Source organism: Diadema antillarum, unplaced genomic scaffold (genome assembly GCF_040938485.1).
Source record: "Diadema antillarum isolate AM-2024a unplaced genomic scaffold, OU_Dant_1.0 seq00000376_RagTag, whole genome shotgun sequence".
Classification (NCBI taxonomy): Eukaryota; Metazoa; Echinodermata; class Echinoidea; order Diadematoida; family Diadematidae; genus Diadema; species Diadema antillarum.
In genome coordinates, this window is record NW_027271375.1 from 1320790 (window position 1) to 1337371 (window position 16582).

The 16582-nt window shown below is 38.9% G+C and overlaps 1 protein-coding gene across 1 annotated transcript in view; it reads right to left on the reverse strand.

Moving 5' to 3' along the window:
- The window catches only part of LOC139731514 (uncharacterized), a 49766-nt gene that overhangs the window by 15417 nt on the left and 17767 nt on the right, over positions 1-16582 (reverse strand). The window contains exons 3-12 of the mRNA XM_071642398.1: positions 15592-15729; positions 13801-13896; positions 11331-11396; positions 9574-9699; positions 8037-8096; positions 6583-6807; positions 5645-5811; positions 3772-3943; positions 2947-3120; positions 1417-1626 (exon numbers count right to left, since the gene is read on the reverse strand). Of these exons, the coding sequence (XP_071498499.1) occupies positions 1417-1626; positions 2947-3120; positions 3772-3943; positions 5645-5811; positions 6583-6807; positions 8037-8096; positions 9574-9699; positions 11331-11396; positions 13801-13896; positions 15592-15729 (1434 nt within the window). The remainder of the gene's footprint in view (positions 1-1416; positions 1627-2946; positions 3121-3771; positions 3944-5644; positions 5812-6582; positions 6808-8036; positions 8097-9573; positions 9700-11330; positions 11397-13800; positions 13897-15591; positions 15730-16582) is intronic.

Below are 16582 nucleotides of genomic sequence, written 5' to 3' on the forward strand. Positions count from 1 at the left end.
CCCTTCAGCTTTTTCTTCTACATCACGTACAAACATCAGACACAAATTCAGGCTTCATATACAGACAGTGTTCAATGGCAAACAAACTCTGGATTGTTGCATGCATGGCAACAAACATCTGCCTTCGTCTCCCATAATAAAGACATGTTCATCGTCCAAAACAAATACAATTATGGTTTAAATCAATAATTCCTGGGCCAAGTCATTTTTTCATTGCAACTGATTGGCAAACTGCCCTTCATCGATGTAAATTAACATTGATTATTCCGTGTTAGGACGATCACTGCTTAAGTGGTGGAAGCTCAAAAGTCTAGTGGATATGATGCTTGTCTAGCAACCAGGAACTTGCGAGTTGAAATTCCACCTGAGAATGTAAACCTATGATTTTTTTGTTTTTGTTTTTTTTGTTTTACACGTAATCATGGCTTCTACTCAAACACCAAATGATCAGTGTTTCCTTACATTGATAAAGGGCAATTTGTAAGTCAGTTGCAATAAAGATTCAATAAGATGTTTGTCACATTGTGTAGCTCAGTATGAAGTTTTTCATTTCTTTCTTTCTTTTTGCCCGTCAATGACCCCTTGGTTTGGGTGACATATGTGTCACACTTGTGGTTCCTCAATGGAGATCGCACATTAACACACAACTTACCCTAGAAATCCACACATATCTTTACTTCACACAATGTCTACAGATTCCATGCATAATTGGTTCGACATGCATTACAGATGACATACTGTATACGCCATATATTTAGCAAGTCTAAATTTTCGCGAATCAGGACTTCTCAACGATTTCGCGAGTGGTAAAAATTTGTGATCATGGAGAACTGTAATGATCGAAGACATGCATGCGTGCACGTCACATTCATTTCAGGATCAGAGTCAATATTTTTGCATGTCTTTAAATTTGCAAATAGCACCTGACTCGCGAAATTTGCGAAAATTAAAACTTCGCGAAATATTCGGCGTATGCAGTATACACATAAGTGAACATTACATTCAAACTTAATGTAATCATCACTCCTTGAACATGAAGTGACATTGTCAAATACTGGAACTGACATTCTTTGAACAGTAATCATGGTCTATTTTGGTGATAAGCTAGTTTCACTAAATAAATACATCTTCATTAGCATTATCAAATGGATCGGCATCATAAACATAATATTGTAATCATCATCACCAACATCAACATTATCATTATCACTATCAGCATTATTACCATCATCACCATCATACTAGTATCATAATCATTATCATCCTCATCCTCATCATCATCATCATCATCACCATCACCATCATGTCATAGCCATCAACACAATCACCACTTCTAGTTGAACTTCTTATTTCACAAGTAGTGTTGAGTGGTCCAAAACAAGGGGATCTAATTATCAGACGGTCGGCAGTACTCACCTTCACTGTGCTCTGTTGGGAACTGATTTGTCCCCGCAGGGAGTCCACACTCTTCTGGACCTCCTGACACTGGACCTGGACCTCAGAGAGAAGACCCTCCAGTTTGGTCTTCTGCTGGTCCAGCTCGTCGAGTCTCTTCTGGGCCTCAGCCTTCTGGGATTCCAGCTGCTTGACCTGTGCTGTGGATTTGTCAAGCTCACTCTGGAGGCCCTGAGAATACGTAGATCAAGCATAAGAATTAGTCAAAAATAAAGGGATGCCATAGATTTTTAAACAGCACTGCAGTACTGTAAAAGTGGAAATTTTCGCGGTGTTGAAATTTTCGCGCATTTCGCGCAACCAGAAACTAGCGCGAATATAAAAGCTCGCAAATATTTTTGCCTGACATACGTTCCTGTGCATGATGTCTTGATTCCGCGGAATTAAAAACATGCAAAACTCTTCTGACCCGGCCATGCGCGAAAAATTAGTCGCGCGAAAATATCCACTTTTACAGTATTCTGAGGATTGAGAAGGCGTATCTTATATTCTAGGTGGAAAAACAGTATATTTATCTTTCCTGCAAAAGACATAAGTAGTAAAGCAATCAAGGAAAAATAGCATTTTCCATGAAACTCACAGTATTTTTGGCAAAAAAAAAAGGACTAAAAATACTGCACCAAGTAGCAGATGGCATCTCTGTTAATACATGATGAAAAATAAGATGAAATGGGAATAAATCCACATCACACCCTTCTTCTCCCATCCACTAAAGAGCAATAGGAGCCTCTATCTACCCTAGAGGCATCTGCTCAGAAAGGCTCCTCCTAACAAATGAAGGCATCTGACACATAACAATATAACTACAATGGCCATTGGAGCCATTATCCATGAGGGTTTGCTCTAAAAACAGATACCCCACAAACAACCACGTCTGAAACTGGAGATTCTCCTGCCTGGACCCTCAGCAAACAGGAGACTCTGATTGCCCAAACATGTGCACACTATTATGCACGTGTAGCGCAACACATGAGTGCAGAGTGCAACATCTCTGTAGGCCAGGGTCTGGCTTTAAGGTTGTAAATGCTCTCTGGTGTTATCTTAAGTCTTATTTTTCAACATACAGTACTATGGCAAAACTAAGCTGGGCGGGAAAAGGCTACAATTACGTTTTTACAGCTAGAGTGGAAGCGATTCAAACTCAAGCAAGAGAGCAGAAGATTTTGAGAAAATTGCCTCAAAAGTGGGAGATATCTCGTGTGCCGTAAGCAGGAGAGTTGGAGTCTCTGTGAGAAGCTTGTGTATCTGATGGTGGATCTGAGAGATAACCAGCACCTTCCCATCTACTGCACAGCGAGATATTTTCGCAGCATGAAATTTTCGCAATTGTAGCAGACGGCCAACAGATAGTCACTGGTATTCCACACATACAGTGCAGACAAGAATTTTCACATGCATTTTAATTTGCAAATTTTGGCTCCTCTGCGAAAGGCTTGTGTATCTGATGGTGGACCGACGAGATGACCAATGCCTCTATGTCCAACTCCTCACCTGGACCTCCATGGACTTCATCTTAATGACCTCCTCCTTGTCCCGGATGTCCGACTGGAGCTGGTTCTTCTCCTTGCTCAGCGTGTCGATCTCCTTGCTGATAGCATCCAGCTCCTTGATGGCCGAGAAGTCGCCCGGCGCCCCGCCCCCGCCGGGCATCAGGGACGTCAGATCCTGCGCAGGGGATGAAAGGTCAACATGGAGTACATCACTATCAGCAACAGTAAAAGCATGAAAAGCAACATATCGACACTCTCTAGAAGTATGATTGTTAAAGGAGCTGGTTATCGGTAATCCTATACTTGCAAAAGAAAATAATAATCTTAGGATATATCACTCTCTGCAGTCATTGTTCTGTAGAATACTGATGCTATTTAAATTGTTTGATGTCAAATCTGAATTATGTTTTCGGGCTCCACAAACATGAACTGAATTGAATTGAAAGCCAATGTTACTCTTGTTTTCATTCTTAATCATCAATTCTTCTCCAATTACTTAACAGATACTTTGCTGATAGAATGAAAGTTTGTCTACTACACGAATAGTAATCAAGTTACGATGGCAACTTAAATGGCCATACATGCTTTCTATGATACAGGGGGATTACATCATTTGCACATAATCAACATAAACAAGCCCTCAATGAAATATTTGTTGCATGTGACTTCTATTTTTGTGGTTAATGCCACAAAAACTGATGAACACAGTCCACAATATCGCTGGCCTCGGACACTTCAAGCAAAGTAATCCAGATCTTCAAATGTATATATGCAAAGGATTACTGATAATGTTAAATATTGGAGTTGATTGGGGGTGAATTCTCACCGCGGGAGAAGAATCAGGTACCCCAGGCTTCGGTCTGAACGTTGGTGGTATCATCTCAGGGGTGAGTTGGGGTGGAGGAGTGATGCCTGCTTTGGACTGCTTCACCAGGTACATAGCCAGGGCAAACTGGTCTGAATTCAGTCTCCCTGTCTGTTTGATATCACACAGGTTCCTGTGCAAAGTGCAGAGAAAACAGAGATTCAGAAATAATACACACTTTCTTTCTGTTTCATAGGTCACATTTTTTCTTTCTCTCTCCCACATTCACTCTTCAAAGAGTGAAAATATCATATGCACCTGAAGTTGGTATCTGGCGACTTGCAAGATTTACTCATGAAGAAGGATACACAGACATCAATGAAACATGCAAAACACAGGAGGGGATTTGGTCCAGCAATTACAAACACTCTTTTCTTTCTTTATATAAAAAATACTTCTTTATTCCCTCATACACTTTTTAGCACATATTCACGAAAGGAGACCTTTGACGGAAACTTGCTGCCGATGTTGAGGCAATAATAATAAAGTCATGCCTGAAATCTTTGATTCAGGTCCGAAGGGGAAAAAAAGAAACTGAAGTATTCCTTAGAAAACAAGGAAAAGTAGAAATTATGCGGTGCGTAATATATGTCCCCGCCGGAAGTAGCATTTTGTAGCAAAATGTGCAATACAGGTCAACAATCAAGGTCAAAGGTCAAAGAAGTCAAAGGTCAAAATTCTGTGAAGAAGTTTTGAAGCCCTCACCTAGTGCCATCACATAAAGCAAAGAGAATCAAAATCGGGTTAGAAATGGCAAAGGAGTAGGATTTTGTAGCCAATGTACAATATAGGTAAAAATCAAGGTCAAAGGTCAAAGAAGTCAAAGGTCAAAATTCTGTGTAGAAGTTTTGAAGCCCTCACCTAGTGCCATCACATAAAGCAAACGGAATCGAAATCGGGTTAGAAATGGCGAAGGAGTAGCATTTTGTAACCAAAGTACAATATAGGTCAAAAATGAAGGTCAAAGGTCAAAGGTCAAAATTCTGTGTATAAGTTTTGAAGCCCTCACCTAGTGCCATCACATAAAGCAAACGGAATCGAAATCGGGTTAGAAATGGCAAAGGAGTAGCATATTGTAGCCAATGTACAATATAGGTAAAAAATCAAGGTCAAAGGTCAAAGAAGTCAAAGGTCAAAATTCTGTGTAGAAGTTTTGAAGCCTTCACCTAGTGCCATCACATAAAGCAAACAGAATCGAAATCGGGTTAGAAATGGCGAAGGAGTAGCATTTTGTAGCAAAATGTACAATATAGGTAAAAAATCAAGGTGAAAGGTCAAAGAAGTCAAAGGTCAAAATTCTGTGTAGAAGTTTTGAAGCCCTCTCCTAGTGCCATCACATAAAACAAACAGAATCAAAATCGGGTTAGAAATGGCGAAGGAGTAGCATTTTGTAGCAAAATGTAAAATATAGGTCAAAGGTCAAGGTCAAAGGTCACAACTGAAATTCTGTGAAGAAGTTTCAAAGCTCCCATGTAGTGCTATCATATAAAGCAAACAGAATCAAAATTGGCTCATAAATGACAGAGAAGTAGCAAATTGAAGATTTTGATCACACACGGACGCACACACGGACGCACGGACGCACGGACGCACGGACGGACGGACGGACGGACGGACGGACACACGGACACACACACGTACGGAGCCCGTTTCATAGTCCCCTGCTCGAACTCGTTCGGCGGGGACAAAAACAACAACAATCAAAGCACATTGTCTCACAGAAAAAAAAGTCAAAGACAACACAAGTATGTTACAACTGCAAAAGGACTTTATGGGGACAGATTGTGGTTCATCTGAGAGTGGATCAATGTTGCCATGACAACCAAGCCCTTACCAGATGTGGGCAAGTGTTGGGTGGGGCAGGCCAGATTCCAGCAGGGAGGGCTTGACCTGGTCTCCGGTCAGGTAACCCTTAGTCTCCGCATCCAGCTGTTTGAAGAGGATGTCACAGTTGGTCTTGTCTTCTACTGTGACCACCCAGCTGCTTCCCCCTGGTAAAGACTGCAGAGAACACCGAGTTTATCACATCATTTCATTTCACAGTACAACTGGAGTGTTGTCAAATTATCCTACTGTTTACTGGAAACACATAAACCATGTATCAACCTGTGGCAAATTACCATATTACCAATTACCAAATTACCAATTACCAAATTACCAATTATCAAATTGCTTGTGAGGCAGGCAACAGGATTAAATTAGTTCCATGGCTACACATAAAATTTTGTTACACCTAGACTTGTAACCACCTGTAGGAGTTATTCCTCATTTGCATATCATCATGTGACAGGGAGAGAGTATGAACAGGCAAAACAAACCCACAAAGCAAATGTGTTTTGTGAGGAAATTTACCCCGAAAAGATATCATTACAATAGAAGCTACCGCATAAAAGCAACAGATGAGGTGAAGTCTGAACAGAAAAATATCCCCCTAGAAAAACTGAAATAAATATAAACAGCACTGACCTTTGGAACAGCAATGTATCATGTGATAGACGAGACAATGGCAAAACTGTGCATCTTGAATGCACGTGCAGGTACAGACTTTATTTTCACAAGAAATTTTCACTCAGAAGATGATCTCTCTAGTATTATGATTATTATAGTGTTGTTTGAGCTCTCTGACAACAAATTAAGTCTTCAAAGAGGTAAAGGCAATGACTTCAGCTCCCTCAAAGTGTAAGAAACTGTAAAATGTGTCATAAGAATAAGTATTAAATATAATAATTACAGCTCTGCGACAAAGGACATTCTCATCAGGGTTATCTTCACCTGCTGGGAAAACGCCATTGACGAAGGAGAGCCGCTTCGTACCGTCGGGGCCAACGGGGGCGGCGTGACTCTCCTCAGGCCGGCACTGGACGACAGTCCACCGGGAAGGACGGGGACGGCTCCGGGCATCATGGCCTTTTTCCTCTTGCCTGGCGGGATGAGGTTGGCGGGTAGTACGGTGGGGACGGGGTCCTTCTGAATGGCCCGGTAGACAAGGTGCATGGCCTAGGACGAGTGGGACATGGTTACATTGGTAAAGACAACGTAGGCAAGTACAGAATGCTGTAAAACAAGATATTTTCACTGCATGAAATTTTTGCGAATTGGAGCTGACGGCCTTCTTTGCAGCATTAAATTTTCGCGAGTTGCCACTGGCATTCAATGCATATAGTGTAGACAAGAACTTTCACGTGCATTTTAAGTTTGCAAATCTTGGCTCTCGCACATTCCTTATTTACAGTATCCAGGATGCCCCCCATCCTCCTCCTCTCCCCCCAAAAGGAAGAAAAGTACAGGGTAAGGTGCAAGGGAATCATGGCAATGGCAAGGGGGAACATAGATAAAATCAGTGCCAGGCATACTAATTAGTACAGCTATTAAAGATGAACATGAAGTCTCACTGAATCCTTTCCAACTTCTTTCAACAGACTTCCAAAATAAAGGACCAGGGCTAGTTGGAAAGATGAGAATAGATACAGAGGGTGAGGCTAGATACAGAAAGAATAGATGCAAATATATAAAGGTGCGATATATACATGCTGACTTCAAATCTTATACAACTCAAAGCTGTGTCTACGCAAAATGCAATGAGCTAAAGTACTGACTCTTTCCAGCACTTACACAAAGAACACAACTCATGCTGCATCTTTTTCTCTCCAAATACATGAACAGCCATTTTCAGACTTACAGCCACAATAGAAGAAAACACTGGCAAGCTGTAACAGCAACTATCTTTTACGTTAACAACTGAGATTTGTAGTGCTCAATATGCCTAAAATAATGTAGCGATTGAGGAAGTTAAAGACTTGTCACGCCAGTTATATGTGGAATGTGTTTTACGTGCAACTACAGTAAAAGTGGAAATTTTTGTGGTGTGGAAATTTTCACACATTTTGCGCCACCAGAAAATAGCATGAAATTTTTGGAAAGCACACAAATATTTTTGCTTGCCATAAATTCCAGTAGTTAATGTCTTCATTCTGCAGAATTAAAAATGCATACATAAAATTCATCTTACCTGGCCGAGCGTAAAAAAATTACTGACACAAAAATATCCACTTTTACAGTATATGAAATAATGTGGTTTATAGCCTGCATAGCAATACACAGCCACTGACCAATTTGCAATACATCATCAGGAATATGTTTTCAGTCTTTTACACAAACCAAGCCCCCAAAGAAATTCCTTTGTATGCTCCTTTGCATGCAGAATGTCAAATTAAATCAATACTTACCACTGCAAATTCATCTCTGTCAAGGAGACCATCTTTGTCAATGTCGCTCAAGTCCCATATCTGTCATGAGTGAATGTGGAATATTATTATAAATTCTGTGTGGAGATGTTCTATCTCCAAGAATCTATCACAAAAGCAGATAATCTATCACCAAGCAATAAAACATGAGGATTATTACTTTATCCTGTGTTTCAAAGACTTTGCTATTCAAACTCTGTAAAGCACATGAAGATTTATGCAAAGCATTCATGATTTACCACAAAATTTGTTTGCTTCTTTCAGATTAACTGAACGAAAAATCAGTCCAACTGAATTAAAGTTAGCAAAAATAGCCGCTGAAAACTGCTTTAACCAATACTGGTGGGCCAATGGAGTAAAATGGAGTCAAAAAGGGCCTGAGCTTTCGATCCTAGCAGAATCTTCATCAGAGGCAACAAAGTTTTTGAATTAAAGTCAATAAACTGAAGAAACAACATTATTCATTAAAATATGTTAGGACTAAGGGTGCGTTCGAGCGCTCTCCTAAAGCGAACTGTACTGTACCGTACCCGCGCCAGAGGAATGCTCGAACGCTCATAAAGTGTACCGTACCGTACTGTACCGAGCCAAAAGTGGACCACTTCCCGATGTGCTCCAAAAGCGTACCAAAGCGTACCAAAAGTTCGTTGTAAAGCATGCGCGTATCATGTGCATACGTCACAATGCAAAAACATCATTCTCTTTGTTCGTGACAGCTGTAAGTAGTTCAAACGAGAGGTGAATGACATTCTTGCTGTAAACAAGCATGACCTTTTCTAAAAATAACTCGTGAGGTACGCTTTCTCCACAGAGCGCTCTAACGCACCAAAATTGGCATGGTACAGTACGGTACGCTTTAGTTCAGTTCGCCTTTGTTCGCTTTAGAGCGCTCGAACGCACCCCAAAGTGTGCATTGCAGAGATATTATTTGATCACACTTGTGCATACTATCTTCAGTATTAAACTTTTCAAATGATACCTATTATACCTGTAGTGCTAACTACAATTATCAAAGATATTGAAAGAATGACAGTAACCAATCAAGGGGCAAAATAGTTTACAAATATTGACTGGTTCAAGGGACATGGTTTAAGAACTAATTTGCCAAGAGGTGATTTCTCAACAGTACTATGCCACGGGACCAAGTCATGTGTAGTTTTAACTGCGACACCCCCCCCCCCCCCAAAAAAAAAGTTGATATTTTGTTTTAAACACCGCATCCTGCTTGATTTTAGCTATTTATGCTAAATTAAGGAATTGAAAATAAAGTTGTAGTGCTATCAGTCAGAGAAATAACATAAGTATCATTTCACAATGCACAAATATAGATATGCACGCAAGATACTTTCACAATGAGCAACACCGCACAAATATAGATACGCACGCAAGATAGAATTGTGCGCATCTTGAAACACCACTAGATGACTGCTGGGCAGTATAGCTTAAATTATTGACTGCACCTTGGACAAATCACAATAGAGGTTTCATCAGATGAGGTATATAAAGATGATTATCTTACTCTGCTGAGCACATCGACAGGAAGTTTGGAGTTCATGAAGACACCTTTGACCTTGTCTCCAGACAGTTTGTTGTCGATGGGCGAGAGTCCATCGAAGATGCTGTCATACTTGGCCTTGCTCTCCGGCTAGGTCACAAAATGGATACGAAAGAGTATAAATTGAACATCAATTTTGCCAGGAAGTGGCTCAAATAGTGGTTTTCAACACAGCACCAAATTCATTAGGGTCCACTTCAGAATACAACGTGTATGTTGAGGTGGAGCCACAATTGAGATCAGCTATTGAATCACACTGTTTTTAATGAATAACTTCTTCTTATCACTGTTCAGTGACAAGTCATACACGGACCCAGTATAATGGGCAAATCATCATCTCAAGCAAGTGAATTCATTGGAATTCCAATTAATACAGTACCCAAGCATAATATAAACATTAAGACGGTCACTACAATTGTACCAAGTGCAATAAAGAGCCAATTAAAAGCATACACATATAACATGATATCTGTATTTTTTTTTTTTTAATGCAATGGTCCCTGTTACAACTAGGTTGATCAGGCAACAAATATCTGGTTTTATTCAGTATCTGCTCATATAGAAATCAGTTAATAAACAAAGCCTGGCAATAGCACATACTTGTCAACACATGCTTTTACTCTATCTTTTCATCTACAAATATGTCCCAAAATGTTGTGTGTGTGTTTTTTTTTAATGAATGTAAATACCACAAAACACCATTACTCCAGATGTTTCATATCAAAGGCCATTACAAGCAAATTCTTCTCCTGAAGAAGGAAATACTGCGGAAATGGAAGTGTGCGTATATTGCTCACATCCTGGTTTTAGGAGAAATTGCTCATTATAATCTGGTTTTGTAATGGCAAAGCATCCCCCAGTATTCAAAGCAGTTAGGGAGAAAAAGGCCCCTACAAAACGACCGGGCTATGAAGTACTTTACTTCAAGTGCTCTTCTTGTTGAGGATATCACATAACAATTACATCCCATAGTATCTCAGGAGGCCCCAATGACTTCACAAACCACATTTCTTGTTTACATAGAAACATGAGCGACACACCACCAATAAAAGATGAATCAATAAATAAAATGAACACAATTCACATATAAATCACAAAAGCCTTCCTTGTTGTAAAGATAGATTCCTGCATGAAGATTAGTGTAACTTGATGCTGAGGCAAAAGCAGGCAGAATTAGATGGTTCAGTTTTATGACTTCATTAATATTTCATCAGCAGCTGTACATTCTCATCCTGGCTGTATAATTATTGAGATCGCTTCACTGCTAACTTGATGGAAGATGTAGTGGGTGAACAAAATGTGCAGGCCACATAAAAATAGTATAAACACACATGCATACACTAGAAAATTAAAACAAAAAATGCCTAGAAAGCATTCTTGCATTAGTTTAAAACATTACCATTAAATGCATAAGTTGTACCAAGGCTAAAATAAGAAAAACTATAAGAGTAATAATAATGATAATATCAACAATATCAATAATAACAAAAATGATAATGAAATTACAGATAATACTGCCACTCTTACTACTACTACTACTACTACTACTACTACTACTACTTATAATGATAATGATAATAATAATAATAATGATGATAATAATAATAATAATAATAATAATAATAATAATAATAATAACAATAATAATAATAATAATAATAATAATAATAATAACAATAATACTACTACTAATACTACTATTACTACGTACTAACACTTACCGTGACAACCCAGGCGCTGTCTGACATGGCAGGGCTACCTGAGCGACCATGGACTGGGGTGCCACTCTGTTTAAACAGACAAACAAATGCATGAATAAAACATCAGACAAGACAAAACAAGACAAACAGGGTTCTGAGACTACAGTGAAAGGTCATGAAACAAAACGGACATGAAACAAAACTGACATTTCCAAAGTTATTATACGTTAAAAGTCTGCACATATTTTTGGATATTTTTTTCTTCTTCAAAGCTAGAACATCCTGACCACTATAGTTGATGTGTGAACAGAGAATCAGATTATCACAGCTATTCATCACCTGTATGAGTATTACTAGATCAGTGATCGGGATGTTCATAGCTTGCTAGAGAGTTCTAATACTTTTAAAGGGGTGGGACAGATTGGCAAAAGTGGCAAAAGTGGCAAAATATCCTTGAACGGCCTGCTTTCAAGATGCTTTCAATGCATAGAAAAACCACCAAGTCATATATCACACATATTACATGATATATGCTTCAACTTATCATTAATAGCCATAATAGAAGGGTCTTGTTGATTTCCCACTGAATTCTGTGTCATAGATTTAACTTCATATGATTCAAATGTTCACATTGTTTGTTCACATCAATATTGACAAAATTGTCATCATTCTATTCACTTTTTTTCACTCTATTCATTGCAGGCAACTTTGAACATGATGTGGAATAGCATGTGCAGACTTCAAACTGTGCTCAGTCAAAGGTACAGAAATGGCATAACACTGGCCCTGTAAAATGGGCCATTTCAAATGATTGGTACCATGAAACAATAACAATGATGCATAACAAAATATGTCTCTTCTCCATACACACACAAAATACATGTATCAACCCATTGAAGATGGGTCCCGAGTATACTCGAGCAAGAGTCTATGGGAAATGTGTGTTGTAGCAAAATCAGTCGGTCCTCAATGGGTTAAAGGGTGTGTACAGTTCCGGTCGAGGTGAAGATTTAGCTTTTAACATTTTGTGAGATATTCAGAAACCACTCTGAGATGTCACAGAGCATGCGGTTCTAAGGGGTATCAAAAGTTTATTCGATGAAAATTGGTTTTGAAATGGCTGAGATATCCAAAAACAAGGTGAAACAAATAGATACTAATAAAGTTGGGGCATGTCGCCTTTTATTATTAGCACTTTTTTGGATATCTCAGCCATCTGAAAACCAATTTTCATCAAATAAACGTTGAATCCTTCTTAAAATTACATGCTCTTTCATTATCTCACTTAGGAATGTTCAAAACATGAATCCCTACCTCAACCAGTACTGTACAGTCCCTTTAAGGAGTGTATCATATTGCAAAAGACACATGAGAGGACAGGCAGGATGACTGATATTCAGAGATTCATTGTTGGCCTGCTTCCTTTGGCTGAAGGCTTTCCATGTCAGCTCTTCTTGTTAATATGCTAACTGGATACCGTGACCTTTGCCAACTGGCACCACTTTCATTTCAACAACCTATTGTGATGTCACAAAGCACTTGGGAATGAAAACAAATGGCTCATTTCTATATGGTCCTTTGTCAAGAATATGACAGTGATAAAGCAGTATTATAAGAGTCATCCCAAAGGCAAGCATCAGGGTTGTGGACTCAACCTCCGAAAAAATATTGACATCCATGTAACTGGTGGCACTATTTGTGTTCATGGACTGTTACTGACGAACAATGAACATAAAAATGTGACCAGTACAACAGTTGTCAAGCATTTATACATTCTACACGTACATGCTATCAGTAAAATCCTGTGGTAAACAAACTCTGAAGGCATTGGGTCACCCAAATGTACCTATAACTCACAATCTCACCAAAGGTATTTCCGTCATACAACTGGGAAACTCCACTCTATGTTTTGATGACTCACATAAAATGTGCAAAGTGAACCAAACTGAATGGTGGCACATGATTTTGAACATATCACGAAAAATGGAATAGAAGAAAGTAGTGACATTTCACGTAGTGGCTTGCTTGCACAAAATTTTGGTCAAAATAGAAAAATGCAAACCATTCATGGGCTCACAGTTCTGCCATTGTTGTTAATACAAAAATATAATAACATTTTTTGTTTTCATCAATAATTCATAACTTTCATATTTCTCATCTTCTTTCAATGAAATTTGTGCCCTGTTTGGCTGATTTGATGCTCATTTATTCCCTCAACTCAAACATAGAGTGGTATTTCTCTTTAATCCATACAGACGCAGGTACACACTTAAATTGTAATTAGTAGCATATACAGTTGGTGTTTGTTGACACACTGATTCAATACACCACAATGCAGAGAGAGAGATTAGACATACACAGGAAGCTTGTGGAAAATTCACAAGCAATCAATGCCACTGTGCTTTACGATAGAAATGCAACACCACATATTGAGATTTTGCCCGAAACTAAACCAGCTTCGCCATTCCAAGGACAGGTCACACATTCTTACCATGTTGGGCATCGGTGCAGGAAATCCTATGCCAGCAAGAGATACGTCTTTACTGTTCTGTGCCAGGGCGATTAATTTCAGTGACACGAAGAAGCCCTAGAATGAGGGATGAAAAAGAAAATGATGCCACTACACACAACAGCAACAACTAAAGTATGACACTTAATCGGGATTCACTCTGCAATACACATCAACAGTGCTAAATTTTGTGATACAGCAAATAATCAATCTAATCTACATTTCACTTAGGAAAATTGGACTATACAGAAGAAAAGATAACAAAGTCCATGTCAAATAAATGAAAGAACAGATTACAAATTGTAGATAGACAAGTACAAAGAAAGCATATTGGTACATTACTTACACCACAAATATAATTTGTGGGGGTTGGGGTAGATTAAATACAAGTAGTGCTTCAACACAGACAGTACAAAGAGATATCATCAGTGGGGTGACAAAAGCTTGTGTCTCAAATTTTGGTGAAAAATCATGTTTTCCAATTAATCATCAGATAATCAGTCATATCATATCCTGTAAAAATCCTGTCTTACCCCAAATTAAGCCACTATGGCATTGAAAAGGAAAGGCCATCCAATCTGTCATAGTGCTATGGCTGCCATTTTTTTCTCTTCCAAGCATTTGACATACTTGAGATAAGAGGTTTTGTCGTCCAACAGAGATATATGTGTTTATCAAAATCTAGTGTCTGGTTCTTAGTGTCTATAGTACCAGCAAACTTTATAGCAAGTTGAGGTCACACCATCAATGAGAAGGTGATGGCAGGCTTGCAGTTAAACCTGTTCTAATTATCCTCATAAACAAAATGCACACAGACTTGCATAATCCACAAAGAGAATGATGGGTAACTTAATATTAATGGGTCGCAATGGTGGTAATTAATTATGAGCTTTCACAGAAGCACATTGGCAGTAACAATATAAATGATGGCACTCAAGATAATGCTAATCAATTATGGTTCCTGTACTCCAGATTCTATGGTATATTATGTGTGTGTATGACTCTACAGATTTGGTGCTACTTGTATCAGGAAACTGGTTTATTTTTAGGGAATAGGTAAAAGTAAAACAACCGAGGTTGAATTGTCATGAAATCTGAGACTAGTTGAACTGCAATTTTTCCTTTGCATGTTATGTTAAAAAAAAAGACACTGCATGAGTTATGTAATAACATTTGTTATTTCAAATGTCATTTTCGTTTTCTTGTTCAAGCTACTGAGTGTTTAAATGCTGTATTTTATTTCTGCTTGAGAGTAAGCACACAGCATTTTATTCACGTTCAATGTTCGTATCACACTCAAAGTTTTGCTCCTTACTTGTCATTATGCACACTCCTACCTCTGTAATACTGACAGTATAAAGATGTATCTTTTATCTCCTGGTTTGCTTCCAAAGGGGGGTGCCTGGACCTGCGGACAATGTTTCTATATCTTAAATGTCATGCTACTGTGATAGTAAGTGGAGTTAATCCATAATAAATCATTGCTTTTCACATTATGGACCTAGAGCCACCATGGTGAAGTCACACAAAACAAACTAAAGCTGTGTAACACTTGTAAACTTGACTCCAGACAGACCTGCCTCAGGCCATGAGCAGGAATTTCGTTTCATTTTCATATTATGTTTTTCTCCAGCAGACACAAGCAGCTCCCCACTCCCCCCCCCCCCCCCCCCCCCCCCCTCCAAGTCACCTGAACCCGTGGAAAGGTTGAACGTGGCTTGGGCCTGGAGAGAGCCAGGCGGTTTGAGTGTATAAAGCTGTATCACTCCTCACCTGTTTGTCAAGGTAGCCCTTCCCGTGGGGGTCAGAGAGCTCCCATATTTTGTGCAGGACCGTCTCTCTCAGGCCGGACTTCTTCAGGAAAGCTGCTGCGTCTACTGCTCCGATTTTCCCAGTTCCATTTTTGTCAACCTAGTGCAGGGGAAAAACACAGATACAATACAATGTTCACTCTTGTTCCAACTTCTTGTCTAGTTGCCTTTTTTGCGTACTTTTTCCCAAATTTCCATCTGCCATCTATTCCCACCATCCACCACACAAAAAAAAAATGAGGCGAACAAGGAGAAAGTAAGAAAAGAAAATCAAATCCTAGGAATTTATAGCCTGTTTGTTTTTAACTTTTTCAATACTTGTCTCCCCAAACTAATGTGGTAACATTAGGGATATCTTGATATTGCATTGAGGCAAAGACACTGACAGCACTTCAGGTCAAGCAAGGTCAGGGCTCCTACACATCACTGGTAGTATTCATGCTGTACTTGCATGTTGCAGAAAAAAAAATAGTAGGATTTGCTTAATCTAGTTTGCCTGCCGTAATAGTAAAATCCTCCAGGAGCAAATTAGAGAGCTAAATATCAGGTGGGTCTCATATTCATTACAGAAAGCTGCTTACAATGATTAGAGACATATTCTGTTACATTCTGTTCTGTTTATTCTATTAACTCATGCTGAAAAGTCAAATGAATTCCTCTTTCCCTTTATTATAAAATGTTCAAAAGTGGGTAGTGTCAAAGTGGCTTTTAGAAAATGTAAAAACAAATACAAAAAGGAAGCAATTCATCTAAATTTTTCACTCCTTACTGGAGAACTTCAATTATGCATAGTGGGCAATTATGTAAACATCAGCTAGGTCAACTGAAATATGAAATAATCCTACACCAATTTCATGTTCATGGAAGTAAGTTTCATAATGACCAATAGTACTTAAATGAGGGTGTCACATTTAGGACAAAAGATGCTTTGTATGTATTGTACAGTAGGTATG